General features: G+C 42.1%; 1 protein-coding gene across 1 annotated transcript in view; it reads right to left on the minus strand.

Annotated features, from left to right (window-relative positions):
- Nucleotides 1-25,478, minus strand: part of hprt1 (hypoxanthine phosphoribosyltransferase 1) — a 37,232-nt gene extending 11,754 nt beyond the window's left edge. The window contains exons 1-7 of the mRNA XM_073057723.1: nt 25,367-25,478; nt 23,629-23,735; nt 19,393-19,576; nt 16,227-16,292; nt 8,704-8,721; nt 7,498-7,580; nt 7,078-7,124 (exon numbers count right to left, since the gene is read on the minus strand). Of these exons, the coding sequence (XP_072913824.1) occupies nt 7,078-7,124; nt 7,498-7,580; nt 8,704-8,721; nt 16,227-16,292; nt 19,393-19,576; nt 23,629-23,735; nt 25,367-25,390 (529 nt within the window). The 5' untranslated portion in view covers nt 25,391-25,478. The remainder of the gene's footprint in view (nt 1-7,077; nt 7,125-7,497; nt 7,581-8,703; nt 8,722-16,226; nt 16,293-19,392; nt 19,577-23,628; nt 23,736-25,366) is intronic.
- Between the last annotated feature and the right edge of the window lie 1,583 nt (nt 25,479-27,061).

Below are 27,061 nucleotides of genomic sequence, written 5' to 3' on the forward strand. Positions count from 1 at the left end.
CAATCTTGTCGCGTATTAAAGAATCATGCAGTTGTCCGAACTCACAGTTTTTTGCCTTGTTCTTCAAATCTGTTACGTAGGCGTCTATGGTCTCTGTCAGTCCTTGAGCCCTTGTAAAAAAATGAATGTCGGATGTACGGTAGGTTTTTTCTTGGTTCGCAATAATCTTGAAACTTTTTCTTCAACACTTCAATTTTATCTTGCTCATCATCTTGGAAGACAAACGTGTTGCAAACCTTTATTGCCTCTGCCCCGCCACATGCAGAAAATGTAGCACATTGCACTTTCTCTGTCTTTTCAGTTACGCCGCTAGCAGTACAAAACAGCTCAAACTGCTGGACTCATACCTTCCAATTCTCAGCAATATTACCTTGTAGGCTTAAACTTGACGGTGGCTGTAACTGTGACATCTTTTACTCCATTTTTTCTTCTCGCATCCCACTTCTGACACCATGTAGTATTGATTAACTCGGACACCGCAGTATATTGAACAACCACGTTTATTCACCAGACCTCCATTTTCTATAACCCCCATTCTGACCTGACGTCATACGCACTCTGACCTACGAATGCTCACACAGTACATTACACTCAGGAGTGCTTGCTTCCATGTCAGGGCAGTCCAGGCAAGGTGTTGTGTTTTTCAGCTGAGCATCCAGAATTTGGTCTACATGATGTCTCCATACATTCTCTCCCACCTCCACTGTATACATCAGTGGCCTGTCTATGGCGGAAATTGTACCCGGCTGCCACTTCTCAGTCCTGTAATCACGTGCAAGAACTGACTGTCCCACACTGAAGCTCCGTGTTGACTTAGCATTCAAGCGTTTGAACAGTTTGTTCTCCACATCACGCCGTACATCTGGTTTGAGAAGATCCATGCAGGACCTCAGGTTCCTGTTCAGAAACAGCATCGCTGGAATCTGATTAGTGGTTGCATGTACTGCATTACAATAGGCAAAGAGGAAGTTATCTATCTTGTGTTGCAGTGGCTGATTTTCACTGCCCATTGCCTTGATGGCTTTCTTGAATGTCTACACAAATCTTTCTGCCAAGCCATTTGTGGATGGTTGGTTAAGGGGCAGATGTAAAGTGCTTGATTCCATTGTTCTTCACAAAACTTTGGAATTCTTCAAAGACAAAGTATCGTCCATTGTCTGTGCAGATTTGTTCTGTGATGGTCTTTTCCGATGTGGTTGTCTTCATTTTGATGACCCCTAGCCATTTGGAATGTGCATCGACGGCGATAAAAAAGATGGAGTCCATGAATGGTCTAGCAACGCTGATGTGCACTTGTTGCCATGGTGATAAGGGCCTCTCCCATGGATGGAGAGGGGCTTGTGGTGGTGTGTTTGGTTCTTTTGACATCCAGAGCAGTTCTTGGTCAAGTCTTCAATCTGTTTATCAATTCCTGGCCATCACACATAGGCACGGGCCAAACTTTTCATCTCCACAGTACCCAGATGCCCCTTGTGCAGTTCCTCCAGCACTCTGGTGCGTAGCTTGGGAGGAATCACAACTCGTGAACCACGCATTGGTGTTCCCTGACACCCTGACAACTGCTCCTTCCTCACTGAGAAGGCTGGAAACAGTGTGTTACCACGTGCTGGCCGTCCCTTTACCATGATGTCACACACTTTTGACAACATAGGGTCATCGCGTGTTTCTCTTTCAATGAGGCTGTTTGTCACCGGTAATTTTTCATCTATTGTTGTGTGAAAGACCTCTACTGAATCCATTTGTGTAGTTACCGCTGAAGTCAGCAGTGGTAAACATGACAAACCATCTGCATTGCCATGTTGCTTGGTCCCCTTGTGTTCAATGTCATACATGTGACTTCCTAAGAAACCATCGCTGCAGCCTTTGTGCTGTCATCATTGGAACACCTTTTCTTGGGTTGAAGATTGACACGAGAGGCTGATGGTCAGTCAACAGGGTAAACTTTTGACCATACAGGTAGTGACTGAATTTCTTGACTCCCCACACAAGGCTTAGGGCCTCTCTGTCAATCTGTGCGCAGTTGTGTTCAGCTAAATTTAGTGTTCTTGTGGCTATTGATCTTTCTGAGCCACCTGGAAACTTGTGCAATAATACAGCTCCTATCCCATGGGCTGAGGTATCACAAACCAGTCTGATTGACAAGGAGGGGTCAAAGTGTGCGAGCACCCCTTCTGAAGTTATGTCTTTTAGTTTCTTGAAACACTTTCTCACAGCTCTCAGTCCACTTCCATTGTGTCCCTGTTTGTAATAGTGCATTTAGTGGGTTTGGGACTGACAATAGACAGTAGGTGCAGTAGGCCATTCAGCCCTTCTAGCCAGCACCGCCATTCTCTGTGATCATGGCTGATCATACACAATCAGTACCCCGTTCCTGCCCTCTCCCCATATCCTTTGATCCCGCTATCTATAAGAGCTCTATCTAACTCTCTCTTGAATGCATCCAGAGACTTGGCCTCCACTGCCTTCTGGGGCAGAGCATTCCACATATCCACCATTCTCTGGGTGAAAAAGTTTTTCCACATCTTTGTTCTAAATGGCCTAACCCCTTATTCTTAAACTGTGGCCTCTAGTTCTGGACTCACCCATCAGCGGGAACATGCTTCCTGCCTCCAGTGTGTCCAATCCCTTTATAATCTTATATGTTTCAAACAGATCCCCTCTCATCCTTCTAAATCCCAGTGTATACAAGCCCAGTCGCTACAATCTTTCAACATATGACAGTCCCGCCATTCCGGGAATTAACCTTGTGAACCTACACTGCACTCCCTCAATAGCAAGAATGTCCTTCCTCAAATTTGGAGACCAAAACTGCACACAATACTCCAGGTGGGGTCTCACCAGGGCCCTGTACAGCTGCAGAAGGACCTCTTTACTCCTATACTCAATTCCTCTTGTTATAAAAGCCAGCATGCCATTAGCTTTCTTCATTGCCTGACTGTGGATAGGTTAGGAAGGAACTTGTGGTAAAGTTCACTAGTCCAAGGTATGCTCTCAGCTGAGACACATTTTCAGGTGGTGGTGCCTTAAGCATCACTTCATTTTGTCTTGAGACATGTGTAAGCCATCCTTGTTGATCACCTTTTAAAAACTTACATTTCTGTCGATTGGATCTGAGCCCATATTCTCGTAACCCGGTGAGCACTTGTTCAAGGTTAGAAAGATGTTCGTCATCATCTTTGCCAGTGACAATAATGTCATCCAGGTAACACTGAGTCCCTGGAATCCTCTGCAGGACCTGGTCCATTGCCTTTTGCCAGATTGCAGGAGCTGATGCTATCCCAAACACCAACCTGTTTTACTGGTAAAGTCCTTTGTGTGTATTTATTGTCAGGTATTTCTTGGATGCATCATCAATTTCCATTTGGAGATAAGCCTGGGCCAAATCGATTTTTGTGAAATGTTCCCCTCCTGACAGGGAAGCAAAAATGTCCTCAATACGAGGTAGAAGATACTGTACTGTGCACAGAACTGGGTTAATAGTCACTTTAAAGTCTCCACATATGCGTACCTTGCTTGGCTTTCCTGGTTTTGTACTGGAGGTTTTCTTCATCACTGGAATAGACATGGCCCATTCACTACAATCCACCTTTGACAGGACCCCAGTCCACTCCAGATTTTTCAGCTCTGCCTCTACTGTAGGACGGATTGCATATGGCACAGGCCTGGCTTTGTGAAATTTTGGACATGCATTTTCCTCATTCTTTGCCTTCATGCCCTTAAGTGTTCCTATTCCTTTCATGAACAGTTCCTCAGAGTCAGCAAGCCCTCCTTTGCTGACACAACTAGTGCCTTGATGGTGTGCCAATCCAACTGGATTTTCCTGTATCATTTACGTCCCAGCAACAGTGGTCCTCCATTTTTCAGGACATAGAGGTTCAGCTGCTGTGTTTTGTCTCTGTCGGTCACTGTCACTTTAATTTTACCTTTGGGACGCACTCTCAATCCTGTGCAAGTCTTTAGCAGTAGTTTAGATCATTTCAGAGGTATGTGAGAAAACAGTCGTTTGTAGTTGTGTACAGAGATCACTGTTAAAGCTGAGCCTGTTTCCAACTCCATTTTCAGTCTCACGCCTGCCACTTGTGGAGTAATCCAAATTATTCTTTGATCATCTGTCTCTTTCACGCTGTGAAGCTGCAGACAAGACAATTCACTTTTCTCTGAGTCGTTTTCATCAGAACTGCTTTCTTTCATTTTGTGTACATTGTTGTATTTTCCTTTCTGGGGTTTCTTGTTTCCCTGTATTTTGTCCTTTTTCTGTTTACTGGCTTTGCATACTCTGCCAATGTGGTCCTGTTTGCCACAGTTTCTGCATTCTTTGTCTTTAAACCAACAGTCCTCAGGGTCATGTGACATGCTCCCACAACGATAACATTTCTTTCCTTCATTTCTGTTCAGTGACATTTTAATTGTAGCATATTCCAGAGATTTTTGCTGTATCTCTGAAGCACCCCGTACTGCTGTTTCCAATGATATTGCAATATTCAGTGCCTTCTCTAATGTAAGGTCTTTTTCACACAGGAGCTTCTTCTGTGTGGTTTCAGTGCATGCCACACACTAACCTGTTCCTCAATGTGTCCAATAGACCAGCTCCAAACTGACAATGTTTTGATAATTTGCGCAATTCAGCACAATATTCAGAAATGCTTTCATTTTTGCTCTGATTCCGTTTGTGAAATTAAAATCTTTCAGCAATGACCAGTAGTTTGGGGTTGGGGTTGCCAGTGACAATAATGTCATCCAGGTAACACTGAGTCCCTGGAATCCCCTGCAGTACCTGGTCCATTGCCTTTTGCCAGATTGCAGGAGCTGATGCTATCCCAAATGCTGTTGGAGAGCGTCTATTATTTGCCTGAACGTTTTGTCAGCTGGCTTTTTAGGAGTTAACAAGCTTCATAGCAGCCCGTATGTTTTTGATCCCATAATACTGACACCACATCCACACTATGCCGGATAAATCCGTAACCAAAGCTTTTTCTCTTCGTTTTTACCCTTCGTCCACACTAAAATGGCGTTTTCGCCCCCAGAAACCAGAGCTTTTTAGAAACGCTCTCCAAAGTGTGTATTTTTGAAAACGCCGGATTGGCCGGATCAGTGTGGACGGGGTAACCAGAGACTTCTGAAAACGCTGTCAGATGGCAGCGCGCTATTTCATTGTTTTCTTGAACACAACCTAACAATTTCAGAACAGGTGGCAACGAAACTGATGCCAGAAGAGTTAGAAATGTACTCACCAAATACTTTGACTCATAACTTACTGAATAAATAAGTATACTCACTTTGCCCCGTTTTCTGTCCTTGCTCGTATGGAGGTGGTTTACCCATTTATGCAAGTACTTCTCTGACAATAGATGTGTAACAGCCTAATGTAACATTGTATGGAAATACAAGCTAACACTGATGCAGACATGTTTTATACATTTAACAAGGTGCTTTATTAATGCAACAGAGTTAGTCAGTTTTTCAATGTTCGTCGTCAGCCGGGTCAATCTGTCCGTGAACTCCCTGTCGATTGCCTCCATACACTCCAGTATTTTTTTAAACTTTTAAGTTCTACTGCGCGAAAGCCAACAGCTGTCCATCGTTTTAAGTTTTTCTAGTCTGTAACTACACAAATGCTCACTTTTACGGTGAGATTCGACACCAAACATGTTGCTCGTTTTCAGTAGATGTATCCTGCGCATGCGGAGAAAGAGGAGATTCGCTGAAATCTCCATTTCAATGTAGATAGAGATATTTTTAAAAACGTATAGTGTGGACGCCTATCGTTTTTACACGAAACCGGCATTTTCAAAATTATCCAGTCTAGTGTGGATGTAGCCTGGTAAGATGCTGGCTTTCTTTTCATCATTAACACCGTTGGCATCACAATATAATTCCACTCTTTCAATGTAAGTTACCCAGTTTTCAATGCTACTATCAAATGCTGTAATGGTTCCAATCATCGCCATCTTTGTTATGTTAATTTAGTCCCACTTTTCCTTGTTTTCTTTTTAGCTATTTCTTTACAGTCACTGCACGTTCCACTTGACTCATGTGTCCTTTTTGCTAGCGCAACGACCGTACTCCATCTAGATGCATATGTCGCTCCTTTTCATTTCCCTCCTCTCTCTTCTCCTCCAGGTGTCATTATCAACTAAAATACAGATGTAGGTTCATAATTCTCATCGCCAATTTGTTGTGTATGTGGCCTGTTTACACAACTATGTGATTAATAAAAACGCTGGAGACGGGAACTAAGTTTCATGGCTCTTTACTGGTAGAGTCCGAACTTGACACACACAGATCAATACGCACCTAATAGCATAATGTAGTCCCTTATTATAATGTAGGCTATTCGGTACAGTTACTTTCCAGTGGAATTGGCAGCCCATGTTCTCTAGAGAAACAAGAGAGTGCCAAAGCTGGAAAACATGATGTCTGTGTCACTGTGCTCACTATGGGGAGGTCACAGGGAAACATCCCCACACAAAACTTCCCCCCCATAGTTTCTATCTAGAGTTCCCTTCAGAAATCGCATAACCAATTCAGCCCATGTATCACAGATGGTGTTGCCTAATTCTTCAATCTTGTTATATCTAACCATCTGTTTACTTGGATAAATCAGCCTTCTCCTTATTGAATGGCAGATATACTCCAAAGGAAAAACAAGTCTGCTTTTCTGCCCCATTTCTTTTGGTCCATATGAAGAAATGCAAGAAAATGAATCTCAGTGTAGCATATGGTGGAATATACAGTACATACTTTGATAATAAATTTATTTGAACTTTGAGTGGATCAGCTGTAGTCATATTGATTGGTGGAACGGTCTTTAAAGACCAAAAAGGCCACTCCTGATTCTGTTTTACTTCCTTATCTCCCACAAGCCTTGGATTAGCCAACATTATGGGAATCAACACTTTTCTTTAATAATGGAAGAGGAACTTATTACATTGATTTTACTTACAACTAGAGCAACAATTAATAATCATTTGGAGCTTAAAATTCTGAGCTATGAAGAGTGGGTCCCTGCATCTGATCATTTGGGTCAGTGTTAACAAGTGAACAAAATACCAGTGACAGAATCAACACAGTACTCACAATCTGGTCGATATCCAACACTTCTGGGAGTTCGTTTTACCAGCAGACTGATAAAAAGAGAGTGTGGTAATTGGAATAATGCAAGGACACTTATGGATATACTTCACTACTAAATGGATGTTTTAAAAACTAGGATAACAGCTATTCTAACTCACTTGTTTGAACAAGACGCAAATTATTATATCAGCTTTCCTCTGCACTCACCATACACAAAAGATAGTAAAAAAAATCTCCATGGGATAATATAGATGCAATAAAATGCAAGTTGTTGTTACAATAAATTAAGTAAAGCAGTATTTCCGTTCAGCTCATTGAATCATGGACAAGGCTGTGCTCAGCCAGAGAGTGCTGGTGTGATAGTTTAACCTTTTCTATGTTAGTTGTAAGTGCTGCTCAATGAGTTTGGAACTCTAGGCTTACCTCACCACCTTCACCATGTTGGGTTTGTATTCTTGCAACATGCTCAGCAGAGTCTGCATCGTTTTGCCCGTATCAATAATATCCTGAGAATAAAGGCAGCAGTATAAACCAATGTACCTGAATAAAACTTCTGCAACCTCCTTCCCTCACCGATCATCCCCATCCTGATTAGTCTCTCATCAGTAATGTCACTGATAAATAAAACCAAGCTCCAATCTCAACTGAGCTCACAAAGTTTCTAAAGCTTCAAGTTTCAAATTGCAGCCTGCACATTAAAATTGTCACTATTTCCCCCCTCTGTATCCCTGGAAACTCAGATATGATGCACATCCCTGTGACTAAGCCTCACATTCATGCCTCATTCCAAAACTGCCGTCTTACTAACCTTCTCTATTTCTCTCGTTTACAACATCTCATCATACCTTTGGACCAAATCTATGGTCACCTGGTCTATTTTCTCTCCATTTGCCTTGAGACATTGGTCTTTTAGGCAATAGTCTGAAGTGCCACAAAGTTGACATTACAGTAAAAAATAACCATATAACCATTACAGCACAGAAACAGGCCATCTCGGCCCTTCTAGTCCGTGCTGACGTTTACACTCACCTAGTCCCACTGGCCCGCAATCAGCCTATAACCCCCCATTCTTTTCCTATCCATATACCTATCCAATTTTACTTTAAATAACAATACCAAACCTGCCTCTACCACTTCTACTGGAAAATGCATTCCTCATTTAGCTACCGCTTGTGTTATCACCATTTACCATTGATCACTGACTTCTGTAACACACCAGACTTTCCAAACTCACTACTGAAACTGTAAAAACATTTTTAAAAACTTGCCCTTCTTCTTAGCAAGGGGAAAACAGTCCCCATGTCATTAGTCTGTTTAGAACTAATTTTCACATCTGCATTCACCTGGGTGCATTAAACTGCACCCTCTCTGGTTTTTATCTTTTAACCAAGATGCATCACTTCATGTGCATAACTCACTTCCTAAACAACTAAATTCTCCAAGAGAAAATCACTTGCATTTTACACTATTTCAAGAATTAGTTGATGAAAGTAGAGAGCAGCTATCTGAGAATATAGAATTGCACGCTGGATGAATCTGTATACTCCAGAGCAATGTGTGGACGAGCACAATTTTACACATGAATTAAGAAAAGCAGCAAAGATTTAATTGGAAAAAAAAGGAACTAACCTCTACAATTAATACATTCTGTCTCCCAGGCGTGGACGAGGAGAAGAAAGAAAGAAAAATATGGTAAATGTTTCTATAAATAATAAGGAACGTAATCCCTCACTAGTATCATAACTAACATGCACACAAATCATGCAGTAGTTCCAATGATATCCTCTCAACCCCAAGTCTAGTGTAGCAGTATTAAATTGTACAGCTGTAAGCAACATAAATAATCTGATAGGTCATCAGTATCCATACCCATAATCTGCTCTGCCCATAAATGACACTATCCCACTTCCATGGTTGCTTCTCCCCTAATGGGGCATTGTTTCAGAAAATAGTAACAAATGTGAGGAACATGGTTAAGGCAGTATATAGAATCCTGTCCTTTAGCTGTCAGGGCACTGAACACAAGAGCAGGGAGTTATGCTTTCACTTTATTAGACACTGGTCAGATATCCACTGCAGTTCCTAGTGCATTCCTAGGAAGTCCATCATAGCATTAGAGAGGGTGTTTGCTCCAAAGTAGACAAGCTGAGTTTGGTTTCACTGGAGCAGACATGATTCAGAGGGGCATGACTGTGGATAAAATTGAGGGACAAAATTGGGGGACACAAAATAGATTGCAGGAAACCATTCCCTGTAGCAGTACTTACACTGGAGGTCATAGATTTAGGGTAGGGGGCATGGGACAAGGGATGTAGAGGGGATCTGAGAGGGGGCTTTCTCTTCGGAGTGGCAAGTACTTGAACAGAGTGATGAAGAAAGTGATGTAAGTGGAGTCACCAACAGCAGTTAAAGTGTTTAGACAAACAATGGAAACCACCCAGTATAGAAATTATAGGGCCAAATGCTGAAGCAATGGTCAATATCAGTCAAATGGCCTGTTTAAGACTACAAAATATAGGAACAGAATTAGGCCATTTGGCCCATCAAGTCTACTCTGCCATTACTCCTCTCAGCCCCAATCTCCTGCTTTCTCCCCGAATCCCTTCATGCCCTGGCCAATCAAGAATCTATCAACTTCTGGTTTTAAATATTCATAAAACTTAGTCCCCACAGCTGCCTGTGCCAACAAATTCCACAGATGCACCACTCTCTGGCTAAAGCGAAGGTGGTAGAGGCAGATACAACAGTATCTTTTAAGAGACTCTTAGATAGGTACATGGACTTAGCTAGATACTCTCCCACCATAGGAAACATTCTTTCCACCTCCACTCTATCAAGACCTTTTACCATTTGATAGGTTTCAATTAGGTCACCCCATATTCTTCTGAATTCCAATGAAAGCATACTCAGAGCCATCAAATGCTCTTCATCTGACATTCAATCCCGGAATCATTTTCGTGAACTTCCTTTGAACCCTCTCCAGTTTCAGCACATCCTTTCTAAAGGGCCCAAAACTGCTCACAATACTTCAAATGAGAGCTCACCAGAGGTTTATAAAGCCTCAACAGTACATCCTTGTTTTTATATTCTAGTCCTCTTGAAATTAATGCTAACGTTACATTTGCCTTCCTCACCATTGACTCTACCTGCAAGTTAACCTTTAGGGTGTTCTGCACAAGAACTCCCAAGTCCCTTTGCATCTCAGAGTTTTGGATTTTCACCCTATTTAGAAAATAGTCTATCCTTTTATTTCTTCTACCAAAGTCCATGACCATACACTTCCCAACACTGTATTTCATCTGCCACTTCTTTGCCCATCCTCCTAATGTATATAAATCCTTCTATAGCCTCTCTACGACCTCAAAACTACCTGCCCCTCCACCCATCTTCGTATCATCTGCAAAATTTGCAACAAAGTCATTAGCTTATAACGTAAAAAGAAACAGTCCCAACGCAGACCCCTGCAGCCAATCAGAAAAGTTTATTCCCACTCTTGTCTCCTGCCAATCAGCCACTGCTTTATCCATGCTAGTATCTTTCCTGTAATACCATGGGATCTTTATTTGTTAAGCAGTCTCATGTGTAGCATCTTATCAAAGGCCTTCTGAAAATTCAAGGACACATCATCAACCAATTCTACATTGTTTATTCTGGTTGTTATTTCTTTAAATAATTCCACCAGATTTATTAGGCAAGATTTTACCTTACAACACGCTGCCTACGGCCTATTTTATCTTATCAATTCCAACATCTTTCAAACCACTGAGGTCAAACTAACTGACCTACAATTTCCTTTCTTCTACCTCCACCCTATCTTAAAGAGTGGAGTGACATTTGCAATTTTCCAGTCTTCCAGAAACATTTCAGAATCTAGTGAGCCCTGAAAGATCATTACTAATGCCTCCACAATCTCTTCAGCCTCCTCCTTCTGAACCCTGGGATGCACATCATCTGGTCCTGGTAGTTAACCTAGAGTCAGACCTTTCAATTTCCCAAGAACTTTCTCCCTTGTAATAGCAACTTCACACATTTCTGACCCCTAACACTCTCAACCTTCTACCATACCACCAGTGTCTTCCACAGTGAAGACTGATGCAAAATACTTAATCAGACCATCCGCCATTTCTTTGTCCCCCATTTTGACCACTCCAGCATCCTTTTCCAGCAGTCAAATATCCATTCTCACCTCTCTTTTAAAATATTTTATGTATCTGAAGAAACTTTTGGTATCCTCTTTATTATTGGCTTGCTTACTTTCATCCTTTCCTTCTTAGTGACTTCTTTAGTTCCCTTGTTTGTTTTTAAAAGCTTTCCAATCCTCTAACTTACCACAAATTTTTCCTCTATTATATGCCCTCTCTTTGGCTTTTATGTTGGCTTTGATTTCTCTCATCAGCCATGGTTTTGTCATCTTGCCTTTAGAATACTTCTTCCTCTTATGGATGTATATATCCTGTGTCTTCCAAATTGCTTCCAGAAATTTCAGCAATTGCTGCTCTGCCATCAACCCTGTGTTCCAATCAATTCTGGCCAACTCCTCTCTCATGCTTCCATAATTCCCTTTGCTCCACTGTAATACTGATATATCTTATGGCTTCTCCTTCTCAAAATTCAGGGTGAATTTGATCATATTATGATCATTTGTCCCTGAGGGTTCTTTTACCTTAAGTTCTCTAAATCTAACTGGCTCCCTTGTGGGCTCAACCACGAGCTAATCTAAAAAGGAATCTTGTACTCATTCTAGAAATTCCCTCTCTTGGGATCCAGCACCAACCTGATATTCCCAATCTACCTGCATATTGAAATCCCCCATGACTATTGTAACATTAACCTTTCGACATGCACTTTCTAACTCCCGTTGTAATTTGTAGACCATATCCATCAGGGTCTTCTTACCCTTGCAGTTCCTTAGCTCTACCCACAACAATTAAACACCTTCCAACCCTACATCACCTCTTTTTAATGATTTGATTTCATTTTTTTTACCAACAGAGTCACGTCAGCCTCCCTGCCAACCTGCCTGTCCTTTTGATACAATGCTTATCCTTGGGCATTAAGCTTCCAGCAATAACCTTCTTTCAGCCATGATTCAGATATGCTTACAACATATGCACTAATCATGAACTGTGCTACAAGTTTGTCTGCCTTATTCTATATACTGCAAGCATTCAAATAACACCTTCAGTCCTGTATTCACCCTTTTCAATTTTGTCTGCCTTCTGTGGATAGCCAGAGGCTTTATCCCAGGGCTGAAATGGCTAACACAGGGGGGATTAGTTTTAAGGAGCTTGGAAGTAGGCACAAGGTGGATGTCAGAGTTAAGTTTTTCACACACAGAGTGTTGGGTGCATGGAATGCACTGCCAGCGAAGGTGGTAGAGGCAGATACAAGTGTCTTTTAAGAGACTCTTAGATAGGTACATGGAGCTTAGAAAAATAAAGGGCTACACGATAGGGAAATTCTAGGCAGTTTCCAGAGTAGGTTATATGGTCAGCACAACATTGTGGGCTGAAGGGCCTGTAATGTGCTGTAGATTTCCATGTTTCTATGAACCCTTAGGAAGCGATGATCATAATATAATTCAATTCATACTGCAATTTGACACAAGTCATATGTATTATTATCTCAGTGGAATAAAAAGAATTACAGAGGCATGAGAGAGGAGCTTGCCCAGGTGAATTAGGGGAGGGTTCTGTATGGGGATGACAGCAGGGCAGAGATGGCTGGTAATAATTCACAAGACGCAGGATAGATATGTCCCACAGAAGTTGTTTTCAAATGGCAGGGCTAGGCAACCGTGGCTGACAAAGGAAATTAAGGGCAGCATAAAAGCCAAGGAAAGAGCATATAATGTAGCAAAAAATGAGTGGGAATTTCAATGACTGGGAAGCTTTTAAAAACCCCCAAAAAAAAAGAAACTTAAAAAAAACTATGAGAACAGGATACTAAAAGATTTTTCAGTTGTATAAAGAGTAAAAGGAAGGTGAGAGTTAATATTGGACCACTGGAAAATTATGCTGGTGAGGTAGTAATGGGGGACAAAGAAATGGCAGGTGAAATTAATAGGCATTTTGCATCAGTCTTCACTGCGGAAGGCAGTAGCAGTGTGTCAGAGGTCCATGAACATCAGGGAGCAGGAGTGAGTGCCATTGCTTTTATAAAGGAATATTACTACGCAAACTGAAAGGTCTAAAGGTGGATAAGTCACCAGGACCAGATGGGCTACATCCCAGAGTCCAGGGAAGCTGCTGAACAGATAAAAGATGCATTGTTCACGATCTTTCAGGAATCACTTGATTCTGGCATAATCCTGGAGGACTGGAAAATTGCAAATGTCACTCCACTCTTTAAGAAGGGAGGAAGGCAAAAGAAAGGAAAGTAAAGGCCAATTAGCCTAACCTCAGTGGTTGGGAAAGTGTTGGAGTTTATTATTAAGGATGAGGTTTCAGGGTTCTTGGAAACTATCAAGAAAGTCAGCATGGTTTTTACAAGGGAAATCTTGCATGTTAAGAGTTCCTCAAGGAAGTAACAAACAGGGTGGACAAAGGAGAGGCAGTGGATGTCACTTATTTGGATTTTCAGAAGGCATTTGATAAAGTACAACACACAAGACTGCTTAACAAGGTAAAATCCCATGGCATTACAGAAAAGATACTGGCATGGATGGAGGAATAGCTGACAGGTAGGATGCAGCGTGTGGGAATAAAGGGAACCTTTTCTGGTTTGCTGCCAGTGACTAGTGGTGTTCCTCAGGGGTCAGTATTGAGACTACTACTTTTCATACTGTTTTTCAATGATTTGGATAATAGAATTGATAGCTCAGTGGCAAAGTCTGTGGATGAAATAAAGACAGAGGGAGGGATATGTAGTACTGAGGAAGCAATGCGATTACAGCAGGAATAGAGTGTTGGGAGATGTTCGATAATGCACTTTGGTAAAAGGAATGATAGTGCAAACTATTATCTAAATGAGGAGAAGATTCAAACCTTGTGCAAGACTTACAGAAGGTTAATTTACTGGTTGAGCCTGTGGTTAAAGGTACCAAATGCAATGCTAGCATTTATTTTAAGGGGAATAGAATATAAAAGGAGATAATCATGAGGCTTTATAAGACACTAGTCAGGCTGCACTTGGAGTATTGTCAACAGTTTTGGACACCTTATCTCAGAATGGATGTGTTGTCATTGGAGAGTCCTGAGGAGGTTCACAAGCATGATTCTGGGAATGACGGGGTTAACATAGGAGGAGCGTTTGGCAGCTTTGGGCCTGTACTCACTGCAATTTAGAAATATGTGTGGGGATCTCACTGAAACCTACCAAATGTTGAAAGGACTAGATAGGACAGAGGTGGAGAGGTTGTTTCCTATCGTGCGGGTATCCAGAACTAGAGGGCACAGCCTCAAAACTGAGGGGTGACCTTGTAGAACAGAGGTTAAGAAAGAATTTTTTTAGCCAGAGTGGTGAATCTGTGGAATGCTCTGTCATAAACTGTGGTGGAGGACAACACCGTGAATATTTTTAAGGCGGAAGTTGATAGTGTCCTGATCAAACGATATGGCGAAAAGACAGCTGTCTGGAGTTGAGTGGGATCTGGGATCAGCAATAATGGAATGGCAGAGCAGACTCGATGGGCTGACTGGCCTAATCCTCCTCACCTTGTCCACCTATGTCATTGATGCCAATATACACAAAGACTTTTGGCTGCTCGCCCTCACCCTTGAAAATGCCTTTGTCCCAATCTGAGACACCCCTGAACCTGATACCAAGGAAGCAACATACCATCCAGGTATCTCTATCACCATATATGTCAAACTCAAGGCCCGCGGGCCAAATCCGGCCCGCGGTGGAATTATCTTTGGCCCGCGAGATAATATCTAATTACTATTAAAGCTGGCCCCAGTAATCGAAGCGCCTATGGCGTATGATATGGCTAATGCTGAGTTTATTCAGGTACCAGGTTTTCAGGGTTTTTAGTGTTTATTTGGCAGTCTTCTGCATAAGAAACGGAATTTGTAAAGTGAAACACTTTGTAGTTATAGCAGAGACTGAGACACATGAGAGCAGGCTGAAAAAACGGAGGCAACGAAAGCTGCGTTCGCACACGTCCGACTGATCCGGCCCACATGAAGCTGCATTTTGCTCAATCCGGCCCATGACCTAAAATGAGTTTGACACCCCTGCCACGCACACAGAATCTCGTCTGTTTCTCTGACTGGAATCTCCTATCAGCACTGCAGTCCTCTTCACCTCCATTCTTCTGAGCCACAGTACCAGAGACATGGTCACTGTGGCTCTCTCCTGATAGGACGTCCCCCTCAACAGTATCTAAAGTTACATATTTATTATTAAGGGTAACAGCCACAGGTGTACTCTGCACTGGGTGTACATTTCCCTTCCTTCTCCTGAGTCACCTAGTTACCTGTCTCCTGTAATCTAGGGGTGACCGCATCTCTGTAGCCCCTATCTATCACCTCCACATTCTCCCCTGTCGAAGGTCACCTAGGTGCAGCCCCAGTTCCTTAACAGCTTCTCTTTGAAGCTGCAGCTCAGTGCATATGTATATCTGGGAGACCAGAGGTCTCACATGTAGGAGTTCCCACATTCCACACACAGTACAAAACACTGCCCCTTCTCACTACACTACTATGCCCTAACAGACGAGGAATGAAGAAATAAAAAAGAGAAAATTGCTTTACCTTCCCTAACCCTGAAGTCAAAGCCACTATAAAGACAAGCATGCTCAAAAGAATGACCACTCGTCTTACACCTGCATTACTTTTACTTGTCCTTTCTAATGAATCCCTCTCTGTTGACCAGTCGCTGTAAAGCTCAGAAACTGCTGCGAAGCTCTGCCTTTTGAACTCTGAATGGGAACCTAATTGAAAAGGTAGCACTTTTTATGCACTCCATCTGTTGATTGGTCGCTGCACAACTCAGAGAAACTGCCATGAATCTCTGACTTTTGCTGTTTCCATACTTTATTACTTAGAGGAATGAACACGCCATGTGGATTCACGCATTACAGACACAGTAATAACATGCTTGAAGCAAGCTTCACCCAACCACATTTCCATCAGTCTCCGCATCTCCCACTATTGTCCCTTCCATTTAAACTCGCCTCTATCACATACTTCACAGAAACATTGCCACACCTTTCCAGTTAATGTTGAGAGGTCATCTCCACCAATCACTTTTATCTCTCCTGTTGACTGATCATTCTGCAAATTAAAAACAAATTACAGAGGATTGGAGTGAAAGAAAATTAACTAAAAGCCAAGAACATAATCAGCTGAAGCAATTCTTTCTATCAGAAGATTTCTATAAATTAATATCCTAACAATCAAATCTACACATACTATTCCTGGAGGCAGGAAGGCCAGATATTAGTGAGAGAGAATCTGCCAAGTAAAGACAGTAACTTTCCTTCCAGATATTGCCTGACCAACATATTCTGTTTTTATTTTAGATTTTTAGCATCAAGTCTCCCCACCCCACCCCACCCCCCATTTCCAGTGAAAAGTGGATTTTGACCCCAGAACATGGCAGTACATTTGTAACACATTTTATATCCCAGATATGCTGGTCTGCAACAGTTTTATGGAAGATGCAGTAACTGATGTTCACACAGACAGCTAACATAGACAAACTTTAATCCTAATGTCTGCCTTCTTGACTCCTAAAATATGGGAAATGGTGGATATTTTCCAGGACTTTTATTGGAGGCGGTTGTGATACAACAGCATCAGGTTGATAGAGGACCTGCACCTCACTGGTGAGGGGTGTAAGGCCCATCATCTGGTACATTGGTCTGATCAGTCCTGAGTCTGAGCAAACCAACATCATGAGCATTCCATCTGATGTTTGGCTAACCTTGGTTCTGGAGGGCCACTCATAGATGATCAGCTTCCCAGAAGCTCCATTGCCATGGGAAATTTGTGGGAGCAGAGATGCAATATAGTGGCAAGAAAAGTGTTAGTGTTGTGCAAGGCAGCACTTTTGGCCTGAAATTGATTTGGTGCAATCCACTGGTTAATATCATGATATACATGATTCCTTTGAACCGTGATGGGGTATGTCATCAAAGACTCTGGGAAATTTCTACAGTTGTACAGTGGAGATCATTCAGACTTGTTTCATCACAACCTGGTATGAAGGCTCCAACATGCAGGATCGTAGAAGGCTCAGACGGTTGAAGACTCAGCCAGCTCGATCATATGCACAACTTTCCCACCATCGACAACATCTTCAAGAGATGGTGCCTCAAGAAGGCACCATTCAGGACATGCCCTGTGACCCTTCAATTCCATAAATGAAACGATATACCTCCATTTACGTGACAATACCAATAGATTTCCTGAACATTTCTTCCTTGCACAAAGCCACATTAATTCTGCCTGATTAGCTATGGAGGCCAAATCATGGGGTATATTTAAAGCTGAGCTTGATAGATACTTGATTAGTAAGAGGGGAATGGAGAGGAGTACAGTAATAAATCAGTCATTATGGAAGTGGCTGAATTGCCTAATTCTGCTCGTATCTTATGGTCTTATGTCGTTATTTAACTAATTATCCTGATATTCCTTAACAATGGATTCAGATTTTCCTGACAGCTAATGTTAGGATAAGTAGAATGGAAACAGAAATGTTGGAAGTACTGAGTAAATCAGAAAGCAATATCCTGTTTCAGATTTCTGGCATCTACCATTTTTGTTCTTTACAGATTACAGCCTCCATTTTTTCATCTTCTTTAATAAAACCCATTAAATGAAACAACACACTAGTTTGATTTGCAAGTGGTTCATCTCTGCTTCAGTCACCCAAACTCCCCTCTCCAGACTACGAAAGAAAAACTTGATTTGTCACATGTAAGTGAAACATCAAAACATACAGTGAAACTCAGCGTTTGTGTCAACGACCAAACAATCCAAGAATTGTGCTGCAAGTATTGCTATGTTTCTAGCACCAACATATCATGCCCTTACATTACTAACCCAAACTCATACGGATTTGGAATGTGGGAGGAGACTGAAGCACACAGAGGAAAACAATGCAATCATCGGAAGAACGTACAAACTCCCCTCAGACAGCATCATGAAATTAAACATGGGTGACTGGCACTGCACTAGCATGATGCTAGTCACTATGCCCTAGCACTGTAATAGCATGATGCTAGTCACTATGCTACCATGCCATATTATTCAGGCATCCTCACCATAGCCGAGTATAGTTATTCAAGAGAAGTGCTCCTACCACCTTAGCATGAGGGATTAGTGATCGACAATAATTAGAGGTCTATTGAGTAATATGTAACCGGGTGACCATCGAATGCTATTCATTATCCTTAAAAAGTGTACTCAGGCATTCATCCGGGTAATGCTAGAATACAAACGTTTGTAGTTGTCTGTGCTTTTAAGTGGGATGGTGACGTCATTACGCACATGCAGGATAGTGGGGAGACCATTTTGTTTTCTGCTGCCGAAGCTGTTGGGGCATTGGAATCAAGTTCCCCCAGAGGTGCTAGGCATGGTGAGGAAAGGTGAGCATTCATTGACGATATCCATGTGAATTCGTTTATGCTTGTTGGTGAATCGAGAATATCGGTAATTTGACATGTTTTACATGTGGATGCTTTAGATTTTCACCAGTAAGGAACTCGACACTGGATAGCATGGCTTGCAAAGTTCCTCACAGGCCAAGTAGGTCAGTCTTCCTGTAATATAACTAACAGGCAATATCTTGTAAAAGTTGTGCCAAAGTGTACCTTTTGTCTAACTTTACTGCATCATGACTGATCGTGCATGTAACTGCATAACGTGAATGTTTAGTCTCCATTCGGGGGTTCAGCACATGCGTACTAAAAAGAAGTAGGCATCTTAGATGAAATGTATTTGCTTACATTTTTTTGCTGCTATGTATAAGGTACAGGGCTGGGGGGATTCTAATGTTGTTTGTATTGTGTTTCTTCAGAATTGCCACTACCGTATTAGTACTGTATTAGCTTTGTGCAATTTTCTTTGTATTTTTATACTGCATACACAATTGGTCAAGTCACAAGTGTGTGGATCAAAGGTTAAATGGAGATTGTAACAGCAGGTCCTGATTGTAAAGTCATTCATTTTATTTTAAGACCCTCTTCTGGCACTTAAACATCTAAAACAGATAAAGGAATTAAAACCCGAAAAAGTAGTTGTCCTGAGTGTGTACTTTTCCTCGGGCTACAACAAATAAAAGCAACTCACTAGGGAAACCAAAACTACTACTTAGCAGCTCTGCGCTCAACCAAGATATGGACTGAATATTCGATTAAAAACTCCTTACACAGTAACTCTTTAAACGGATGAAGTCTACTGTCATAGGGATTGACTGGTCACTGTTGCGATTCAGGGCTTTGATGTAGTCTAAAAGGTCAGCGAAAAACTTATAACCACCCTTGAGTACACAGAGGGCAACAATGTGATGATCTCCCATGGCTTTCATTATTTCCTTTGCCAAGCGTTCGGTTCTGTGGACACACAAACAGATTTACAATCATACTTGATGAAACATTTTAAAATAGATCAATATAAAGTCAGCACAAAAAGAAATCCAAGACTTGGTTCCTTGACAAATTATACATTTACACAAGAAATAGGATTCCTCCTTTGGGTTAAGTTACCAGCTTCAGATAGATTTAGGGAATGAAACAGCAGTTGTTATAAAATTAGCTTAAAATTAATCTATTCTAAATCATTTATTTCAAAGTAACAAACTAATGCAGCAGTTGAATATAATACATTAATTTGTACTTCCAAGAAGGCTGTTCCAGAGTGCACCTTTGTCAATGGTTGCAAATGAAAACTGTTCAATCAGCTTGGACCATATGAGCAATCCAAATCACTGCACTCAAACACAATCTCCCCAGAAATCTTCAAATCCATTCCTTTCAAGATACTCAGCCAGCCCCTTGGAATGCTGCAAGTGAATTTGGCTCCACCATAACCCTAACAGTGCAATGTTTAAATTGATTTACTTCTCCCAGATCATCTCTGATCCTTTTACCAATCACCTTACTCTGTTCCCTAGTTCTTGACCCCTTTCCCAGTTAGAACATTTTCTATTTACTCTGCATTTTAAACACCTCAGTCAAATTTCTTTCCAATCTCCTCTGGTCCAAACAAAACCATCCACCAAACATTAATGAGATCAATTTGATAAATCTCTTCAAAGTCTTCACATTGTCCTCCTAAAATGCACCAACTAGTACTGGGCATAATAAACTAATGTTTTAAAAAAGGTTCCTCATGCTACTGCTCTATTCTATTCTCTTATACCATGCTGCACTATACTTGTTAATTGATACCCTTCAGCCCAACTGTTCCAAACTGCCCAAGATTCTCATCCAAGCTAGTCCCACTTGCCTACCTGTGACCAATACCCCTCCAAATTTTCCTATCCATGTTTTTGAAATGTTGCTAATATCAGCCTTAGCCACTTCATCTGCCAGCTTGTTGTTTACGGGAAGATGTTTATTTGGATTTTCACAAGGTCTTTGATAAGGTGCCTCTTAAAGATATCTGAGATTGGAGAGGCTCCAGAGGTTCATGAGAATGACTGCAGGAATGAAATGGTTAACGTACAAAGATTGTTTGATGGTTCTGGGCCTGTACTGTCTGGAGTTTAGATGCAAGAGGGGGATATCTCATTGCACAATATCTGAAAAAAATTGAAAGAGTGGATGGGGAGAGGACGTTTCCTATAGTCAGGAAGTCTAGGACCATTAGGTACACCCTCAGAATAGAAGGATGTCCTATTAGAACAGAGATTAAAAGAATTTATTTAGCCAGAGGGTGGTGAATCTGTGTGATTAATTGCTACAGACAGCTGTGAAGGTCAAGTCACTGTGTATATTTAAGGCAAAGGTTGATAGGTTCTTGATTAATCAAGGGTCAAATGTTATGGGGAGATGGCACAAGAATGGGGTTGAAAGAAATAATAAATAGTCAAGAGATATTGAGGTCCTAGTTAAGAGAAAACAAAAGGAGATGAACAGCAGGTAGAGGCAAGTAGGAACAAATGAGGTGCACATGGAGTACAAGAGATGTAAGACAACATGTAAGAGAGAAATCAGGGAGGCTAAAAGAAGGTATGAATTTGCTCTAGCAGACAAGGTGAAGGAGAATCCTAAGGGATTCTACAGGTATGTTAAGAACAAACGGATTGCAAGGGACAAAACTGGTTCTCTGCAAGACCAGAATGGTAACCATGTGTGGGACCAAAACAGATGGGGGTGATCTTAAATTAATTCTTTGCATCTGGATTTACTCAGTCTAAGAAGTGAGACAAAGTGGCAGCAATTTCATGGACCCTGCACAGATTACAGAGAAGATAGTGTTTGCTACAAGGCAAATCAGGGCGGTTAAATCTCCAGAGTCTGACAAAATGCTCCCTTGGACCCTATGGGAGGGAAGTGCAGAAATTGTAGGGGCCCTAGCAGAGATAATTAAAACACCTTAGCAACAAGAGAGGTACAGGATTGGAGGATAGCCAAAGTTATTCCGCTGTTTAACGAAGGCTCTGAACAGAAACCAAGGAATTATAGGCTGGGGAGTCTGACATCGAAGCTGGGAAAATTATTGAAAGGCATTCCAAGGGATATTTGGATAGACATGGACTGATTAACAATTGTGAACATGGGTTTGCGCATGGTAGGTCATGTCTAACCAATCTTAAGAGTGTTTCGAGGAAGTTACCAAGAAAGTGGATGAAGGCAAGGCAGTCGATGTTGTCTCCATGGACTTTAGTAAGGCATTTGACAACATCCCACGAGAAGCTGGTCAAGAAGGTTCAGTTGCTTGGCATTCAGGATGAGGTAGTAAAATGGATTAAACACTGGCTTTGTGGGGGGAAGCCAGAGTGGTAGTAGACAGTTACCTCTCTGACTGGCAGCCTGTGACTAGTGGTGTGCCATGCCACAGGGATCATTGCTAGGTCTGTTTTTGTTTGTCATCTATATCAATGATCTGGAGAATAATGTGGTTAACTGGATCAGCAAGTGACACCAAGATAAGGGGTGTAGTGGGTAGTGAGGAAGGACATCATAGCTTGCAGAGGGATCTGCATCAATGGTAAAAATGGCAGGTGGAATTTAATGCAAACAAGTGTGAGGTTTTGTACTTCGGTAGGACAAACCAGGGTAGGTCTTACACAGTGAACAGTAGGACACTGAGAAGTGTGGTAAAACAAAGGCATCTGGAAATACAGGTCCATAATTCATTGTAAGTAACACCACTGGTAGACAGGGTTGTAAAGAAAGCTTTTGTCACAATGGCCTTCATAAATGAATGTACTGAGTAGAGGAGATGGGATGTTATGATGATGTTTTGTATAAGATGCTAGTGAAGCCTAATTTTGAGTATTGGGTGCAGTTTTGTTCACCTATCTACAGGAAAGATGTAAACAAGCTTGAAAGAGTGCAGAGAAAATTCACAAGGATGTTGCTGGGTCTGGAGAACCTGAGTTATCAGGAAAGACTGAATAGGACTGCATTCTGTAGAACGTAGAAGACTGAGGATATTTGACAGAGGTATACAAAATTATTATGTGTATATATAGGGTAAATGCAAGCAACTTTTTTTCCACTGGACTTCAATCAGAGGTCGTGGATTAAAGGTGAAAGGTGAGAAGTTTAAGTGGAACACAAAGGAAAACTTGTTCATTCAGTGTGGAATGAGCTGCCAACACAAGTGGTATGTGCGAGGTCGATTTCAATGTTTAAGAGAAGTTTGGATAGTAGGGGTAGAGAGGGCTATGGTCCCAGTGCAGGTTGATGGGAGTGGGCAAATTAAATGGTCTCAGTATGAACTAGATGGGCCAAAGGGCTGTTTCTGTGCTGTACTTCCCTACAATTCTATTAGGGAATGGCAGAGCAGACTCAATGGGCCAAATTGTCTAATTCTTCTCCAATGTCTTATGGTCTTATTTGATATACAGACCAGCCTCTGTGTGGAAAACAAAAGACTGTCAGGTTCCTCTTAAATTGTTCCTGTGAAACCTATGCCCTCTATTTCTTGATTACCTAACCTGCAAAAAGATTGTACACACATGCTTGTTCAATGGTATTTTGTTCTCTTATTTGTTTTATGTACACCCTCTACATATAAAATTATGAGGGATAGAGATTGCATAAATGCAAGCAGGCTCTTTCCACCAAGTCAAGTGAGACTACAACTAGAGGGCATAGGTTAAGGATGAATGGTGAAATATTTGTTTCCCTAGTGAGTAACAGTTCGGCGTGAACTGGATGGGCTGAAGTGCCTGTTTCTGTGCTGTAGTGTCTATGACTATTCCTTACAGACATATGCATTTTTTCACTTCTCTATACCTGACATGTGCTTTTTGTTATCGATATCAATGTCGAGGCTTCCTTGGACTCACTGTCCATAGCTCTCACCCTTTTTTGACCTGAACTCTGACTTTGGAATCTCCACCACTTTCACTTTCAAATGCTAGACCGATCATCCTGTAAGAAGCATGGTTTAACTGAAGATACATTGTGAACATGAAAGACTACCTTACCTGTCCATGATCAGACCATGAGGAATAAACACTCTCTCCAGATCATTCGAATAATGTTTAGGAATACAAAACAGATCGAGGTCATAGCCCTGTTCATCATCAGTGATCTGCAAGATACAAAATCCTTCAGACCCACAAATAACACCTCTTATCATTGGCAAAATAATGCATTTTTTCCCCCAAAAGGACTCGACAACAGTAAGATTAAAGCCAATGAATTACTGCAGGGTCCTTAGACTTCTCATGTTCCAGCATTATGGCAGAAGAGTCTCAGCCAAAGAGAATACCAATCAAAAGGCACAAGAGACCATTAGACCTAGTAGGTTTATTCTAGTTTTACAGAACAACCCATTAATGTCATTCCCCCACTCATTTCCCTGCAAACTCTTTTCTCATTTGCACTACTAACTGTCCCACTTATCTACACATGGCAATTTACAGTTGCCAATTTAGAATGTGGAAGGAAATTGGTCACTGTGAGAACGTGCAAACTCTACACAGCACCAGAGGTCAGGATCAAAGCTGGGTCTCTGATCAGAGTAGTAGTAAAGAGTCAGAGTTATACAACAGAAACTCCTTTCAGCCCAATTTGTCTAGGCCAATCCACCTGTCCACTGGATCTCATCCCAATTGCCTGCATTTGGGCCATATCTGTCCAAACCCATTCAATCCATGTACCTGTTCAGAAATAATCTAAATATTTTAATTGTTTTTAGTTAACTGATATTCTCCAATTTCAGCTCACTACCAGTGAGCCCAAAGTACAATCCCAAAGATTACTCCCCATTTCTAAATTGCATTTACATAAAAGCCTTACTGAGTAGTTCCCTATTGTACCTACCCTCTCCTAGATGCTCTCTTAATCAATTAACTTCTTCCTCAGAACACGTAACTGCCAGTCCTGTCCATCCCTCAACCTTGTTTCTGTAGCAGCCATAACGTACTGATTCATGCCCTGAGTTCACCAACCTTCGTTGGCAGACGTGTTGCATAAGACAAACAAGACAAAATCTGCAGATGCTGGAAATCCAAGTAACACACACAAATTGCTGGACGAATTTAGCAGGCCCTTCATCCTGATGACGGGTCTCGTCAGAAACGTCAACTATACTCTTTTCCATAGATGCTGCCTGGCCTGCTGAGTTCCTCCGGCATTTTGTGTGTGTTGTATTAAGATAAATGTAGCTTAAATCATTAGGTTAGAGCGAAGGAATACACCTTGCTCTTGAAAATATCAGTGATGGGTAAAATGCGGCATATTTTGCGCATTTGCAAGAACCATTGCCAAGGTTGTGCCAAGGTTGTGCAGGGGTGGTGGGAATAAACTGCCAGACACTGCAGCTGGGGAAATCTGCTCCATCTCCCAGAGACAATTCACAGCCGGAGCAAAGAGACCTGCAGCCATTCATTCCACTGGTAGCAAGGCCAGTGGGAGAGTGGATTCTTCCTCAAGGCTCTTTTGCCAGCGCCAGTCAGTACAAGGGAGAACGGGTCCGGGCGCAGGCACGGATCCACCTCCTGGTCCGAGAGGACTTTGTTCCAAATGACTACACGTCCTCGGTCCCGGCCCTGACCACGCCGCAAACTGAGGTCAGGATCCCGCCTGAAGCCCTGAAGAATGATCGACAGGAACCTGGGCCCAGGGTATTAGAGGTCCCCTTCCCGCAAAGAAACTATTCAGCGGGGCTCTCACAGCCACCGGCCCAGCCCACACTCGATCCCCGTCCCAGTCACTCACCACCACACAGCTCGACGCCGCCATCCTGCACACGACGCTCAGACCAATCACCGTTCAGCTTTCACTGACCAATCAGTACTCACCTAACATCGCCCTTCCGAACAATTCGAAGCTTAGTTACATGTCAACCAATCAGAAGAGCGATTACAATCAAACGTCGGAACGTATCGGAGGTCTCACGTGGTCAGTCTAAGGGAGGGAGGGGGCACAGCGCCGGAACTGAAATGGTCCGTGCGGCTGCAAGTTTCTTTTGTACATTTGAAATTATGTTAATATAATTGTGAAATACCCTGTAATTAATTTTGTTAATGAACATAATCCAAAACTTTTGTAAATAATAAACATAACAATTTTTTACTTTTAAACATTTTACAGCTTCAACGTATTTACATTGTCAGTGGTTCAAGTTACAAATTGTAACAATAACCACAAAGGTTAAGCTCATTGTTAATGAACCTCTGACCCGCTGAACACCGACGCCACCTACTCAAAACATTTTATTTTTTCCATTGTGCCTGTCATTTCTTTTAACCGCTTGGCATCATATACGTGTATCGCGAGTTGTTTTTTTTTAAGCGTGTCGCACCAGTCAGCCATTCTCGTCTGGCGCGTGGTTTCAGGATTGGTCTCCCTTCGTATTAATCGGGTCACAATATGAACGTTCCTGACTCGACCCTTGTATCTTTTACGAGGCCAAATAGCTCCAGAGTCCGGCGCTGATGTCATTGCGCCACCAGCCGGCGAGTTGTAGTTAATACAAAAGTTGGCTACTCTTTTCTCACGGATAGTGCCTGACCTGCTGAGTTCTTCCAGCGTCGTGTACGTATTCTTTGATCCACAGCATCTGCAGTTGTATTTTTGTGAGTTGTAGTTAATGCTTGTTTGATGTGCATATTACAAAAATATATATGTAAATGAAGTGCTGAACAGTTTTAAGGCCGTGTAAAAATTCTTACTCTGAGCAATAGTTGGACCACACAGCTGTAAAAAAAGAGGTGGGGAAGAGGCAGGAGTAGAGGAAGGGGGAGGAGCAAGGATGAGGGGTGGGAGGAGAGGGGGAAGGATGAGTGATGGGAGGGGAAGAGAGTAAGGATGAGGGGAGGGGGAAGGAGAGGGGAAATGGAGGAAGGGATGAGGGTGAGAGGTCAAGTGGAGGGGAAGGGTGGAGGGGAGAAGAGAGAGAAGGAGAGGAAGGGAAGGAGACATTGAGGAAGAATGCTTTGGATACTGTTGAAGGGGACCCCCCCCCCCCCCCAGCCTGACAGGAGATGCAGCAACCAAGTCTTCAGCACTGAGTGGTGATGTGGCTCAGAAAGGAAGGGGGAGAAGTGCTATGATGACAGGGAATTGCATAGTTAGAGTGGTAGACACCAGATTCTGTGGATGCAATAGAGACACCCAGATGATATGTTGCCTCCCAGGAACCAAAGTCATGGACATTCTAAAGGGGAATGTGAGTAGCCAGAAGTCTTGGTACTGTTACGAATGTGCCGCTACTCTGAGGGGCCGAAGGGTACAAAGTCACCCCCTCCTTTTTGAGAATCGCAAGATCGCTATTAATTCGGGTCTGGGACCCAAGAAATGAGAGATAATCCTCAAGGTTTGGAATGTGTCCGGCTATTGTCTCTTGGAGACAGAATTGTGTATTGAGTACTGTACTATTCATTGAAGCCCCTCAGGGGACGACCAGAGTGG

This window comes from Hemitrygon akajei, chromosome 10 (genome assembly GCF_048418815.1).
Source record: "Hemitrygon akajei chromosome 10, sHemAka1.3, whole genome shotgun sequence".
Classification (NCBI taxonomy): domain Eukaryota; kingdom Metazoa; phylum Chordata; class Chondrichthyes; order Myliobatiformes; family Dasyatidae; genus Hemitrygon; species Hemitrygon akajei.